The following is a 4,051-nucleotide window of genomic DNA, read 5'->3' as shown; positions in this document are numbered from 1 at the left end:
AGTGTCTTTATTTTGAGCACTTGGCTCTTATCAAATGCTTGGTATTTTCCTCCTTACTTATCTTCTCTTTTCTCTTTGCTAATGGTGCATGTTAATGACAAAGGATGTAGAGGATAAGGACAAGGCCATTCTCCCACACAAGACCAACCCGAAAAGTTGTGTTTTCATGTATACATGGACTTGTTAATTTTACATCAACTCAAATACAGAAAGCAAATGACCAAACGAACTCGATCCCTTGATGAACAGGCTCAGGAATGATTTTCCCACAACTACACCATGTCAGGCAAAATTTTCAATCTTTGTAGGCTGACCAGAACAAAAAATTAAGTAATTACTGCACCCACTTAGAAATTGTTTTTTCATTTCTAAGAACTTCTTATGGTAGTTTCAAGCTAAGATGTGTCTTAAGTCGTGGGTTTCTTTCAAATTTAGATTTGTTTTTCATCCTCTACATAGCATAAAAGATCAAATAGTTGGGTGGTCAGGGTTTTATTAAATATTAAAAAAAATTAAAATATTTGATTTTTTTATTCAATCAAAAGTGATATATTAATATTAATTAATATAAATATTTTAAATTTATTAATAACAAATTTATTTTAGCTTTATTAATTGATATTAACAAATTATTTTTAAACTGAATAGAGAAAGCTAAACATTTTAATTTTTTTTTATTTTATTAAAAAACAAACAAGAAAATGTCACCTAGGGCTACCACTTAATAGGTTAGTTTAAGCTCAATTGAGTTGAAAACATAACTGAATACCTCAAATCTGATTGGATGGCAGGCAATCCAAATTGGAAATAAACCCCATTTGATTTAAACCAGATCAAGCTTACAAAAACATTAAAATTATATTTGAGTCAGGAGAGGTGGGGCTAATTCCATGGCTAGCTACGATCATTAATTAAATATTATTTCTACTATTTGTGGTGATGCTATCGTCAGAATTCTCGATAATTCTAGACTCTTACTTTTTGTAAGGTCTAAAATCAAGATTTGAGCAGTGCTGGAGGCGAATCATAATGCGGAGCTTTGTTGGCATCGTCTCCATTCGATGGCTTAAGGCCAACTAATATATAAGATAATAATGAAATTATTGTAACTTGTACGGACGTTTCCTTTCTTTTTGACAATAATATTAGCACCTAGTATGAATCCTATTAATTTAATCAACCTTTACAGTTTCTTCACAAATGATTGAAACAGGGCCAGAGCAAGACTCCACAGAGAGAGAGAGAGAGAGAGAGAGAGAGAGGGAGGGAGGGGGAAAGAATACCCCTCCCTTCATCTCCTTCTTCCTTGTGCTTTGTTTTCTTTTGTTTTTGTTTTTTAACTATTTTATTCCCGCATCTTTGAACTCCATCACAAATCACTCTTCCTCTTTTTTATCTCATTATTACTATTGTTAAAAAATATAATATGATATATATATTAAACTCAAATTCTATAAACTTTAATTTTTAATAAAATTGACAATTCAATATAGTATCAGAACTTTATTTGACAGGGGGCAAAGAATACCCCTCCCATCATCTCTTTCTTTCTTGTGCTTTGTTTTCTTTTGTTTTTGTTTTTAACTATTTTATTCCCGCATCTTTGAACTCCATCGCAAATCGCTCTTCCTCTTTTTTATCTCATTATTGCTATTGTTAAAAAAAATAATATGATATATATATATTAAATTCAAATTCTGTAAATTTTAATTTTTAATAAAATTAACAATTCAATATAGTATCAGAACTTTATTTGATAGGGGTAAAGAATACCCCTCCCTTCATCTCTTTCTTTCTTGTGCTTTGTTTTCTTTTGTTTTTGTTTTTAACTATTTTATTCCCGCATCTTTGAACTCCATCGCAAATCGCTCTTCCTCTTTTTTGTCTCATTATTACTATCGTTAAAAAAAATAATATGATATATATATTAAACTCAAATTCTATAAACTTTAATTTTTAATAAAACTGACAATTCTAATATCATAACTTTATTTGATAGGAGTTCTCAGGTTTGTCCTTCTTTCTATAATTTGCATTTCCTTTATTTGTTAAAAGCTTAAACTTTAATTGATATAGGATTGAAGCAAAATCATTCAAAACATGAGTTAAAAATAAAAAATAAAAATAGAAGAAAAGAAAAATAGGACTCTTAGCCAGAAAAAAAAAAACCATCAAATACGGGGTAGTCCGCATCATGATGATGATGATTAGTTTATGTTATACATGGTGAAAGTGTAAACGGGATGGGTGTTATACTTGGTACAACCAAAGGATAAGGACCCAGATAAAAAATGACAAGAAGGAACTCCATGTACTTGGTTTTGATCTATATGTAATCAAAAAGTGCTGATTTTAATATTTGATCAACTTGTGAAGAGCCAATCAGCTTAGATGAACCCCAGATAGAATACCCCTAGCCATCTCTATGGCATGAAGACTGACCACTGCAGTGGATATTGGCACACTTAATGCGATAAGTGCCAAAAACCCTAAAGCCAAACTGGGCCTAATATTCATCAAGTAAGATTGCAGCAACCCCACTGCTTCGCATACATCTTCATTGTAATGATCATAATATCGCTTCTCCCACTCCATCCAATCCGATGGGGGTGATTCACTCGTCTCCAACATCTTCATTTCCCGAATGCGCATTCTCAGCACAATCATGTCTTCATCCACCAGCTTGCCTCCATAATCTGGTCCACTTTTTCCCGTACTCGCCGCAACGACCTTCCTCACATGTGTTTTCCGGCAAGACCGCACAGGAGGAAAAGGCAAGGTGCCGAGGGTAGGAGAAGAGAGGGAGGTTGATTCCATTGCTATAGTAGAACTGATTTGCAGTGCAATTGATACGATGTGAAGGAAGATAGGGTCATAGGAACACACTTATAGAAGGGTCCAAAATTATGATTACTTCGTGAGTTGAAATCTTAAGAGCTAAGGGTTGGAGCCAAAACCGTGTGGGGAGACACATGGCATCAATTATGTATTGCAACGCGGGCTGGTGCCGTGTGGTTCAGTCCAATTGAGTAAGATTGAATTCAACTTTTGGGGCCAGGCTTCAGAGCAACAAAGAAAGGCCTTGTATTATATAGAAAAGACAGAAAGATGATTTGACACTGAAGTGAGCTCACCATGTGGAGATGCACCGAAAAAGCCTGGTGGTCCAGAATCCGGATGAAGGCCGGTTGGTTGTAGGTGTATGTCAAAAGTTGATACGACAAGTGCTTAGGGCCAAAAGTTGATGCGAGATACACAGATTCCGTGATACTTGCAGAATTTGTTTCAACTTCATAACTTATGGAAAAAAAAAAAAAAAAAACCCTCGTAAATAGGGAAACCCTGTGATAGTGAAACCATGTGACTTCAAGGATGCTCAGAGTACATTTCTCATTGGTTTTAAAAAACGTTTTTAGTTATTTTTTTTAAGATTAGAAATATTTTTTAAAACAAATGCAAAAACCCAATGTGATTAATATGAATAATGGTGAGTCAATACAAGAGGCATATACACTCATTTATTTATTTATTTTTTTTAAACCATTAGATTATTAAGATTGTTTTAAAAAATGAAAAATAAAATAGAAATTTTGTCCATGTAAAAAATTAAATTTTAAAAGACTAAAAAAATACTTTGAATTAAATGAATAACATTTATTCAACTACAAATGGTAATTAATATACTAGAATTTCAATAAGTTTTTTAAAAATAATAATTTTTTTCTCTTACAACTATTATCTTAATTTATTTTTCATTAATTTAAGGTTGGTTATTTTTTATTTTGATTTTTAAAATTTTAGTATTTTTTTAAAATTTAATTAAATAATAACTCATATATAACTAAACTATGTAATTATATTAAATTATATTCTATTTAATTTTGAATATGATTTACCGTTACCTGATGGTTCTCATTAGGAAAATTTTTATTTAGTTTAAACTATAAAAGATAACATGAGTTAATAGAATATTTTAAATTACAAATAGTAACAATTAAATGCTAATTAATTATTTTGTATATTTTACTTAAAATTTTAATGATTAAATGTT

General features: G+C 31.3%; 1 protein-coding gene across 1 annotated transcript; it reads right to left on the bottom strand.

The window, feature by feature from the left end:
• Window positions 1-2,382: 2,382 nt before the first annotated feature.
• Window positions 2,383-2,817, bottom strand: LOC117904045. Its single transcript, XM_034816572.1, has one exon. The coding sequence runs from the start codon at window positions 2,815-2,817 to the stop codon at window positions 2,383-2,385; it is 435 nt and encodes a 144-aa protein (XP_034672463.1).
• Window positions 2,818-4,051: the final 1,234 nt, after the last annotated feature.

The sequence above is a fragment of the Vitis riparia genome, chromosome 17 (assembly GCF_004353265.1).
Source record: "Vitis riparia cultivar Riparia Gloire de Montpellier isolate 1030 chromosome 17, EGFV_Vit.rip_1.0, whole genome shotgun sequence".
In the NCBI taxonomy this organism is placed as follows: domain Eukaryota; kingdom Viridiplantae; phylum Streptophyta; class Magnoliopsida; order Vitales; family Vitaceae; genus Vitis; species Vitis riparia.
The sequence above is the reverse complement of the archived record's forward strand: the minus strand, read 5'-3'. Positions and strand labels throughout refer to the sequence as shown.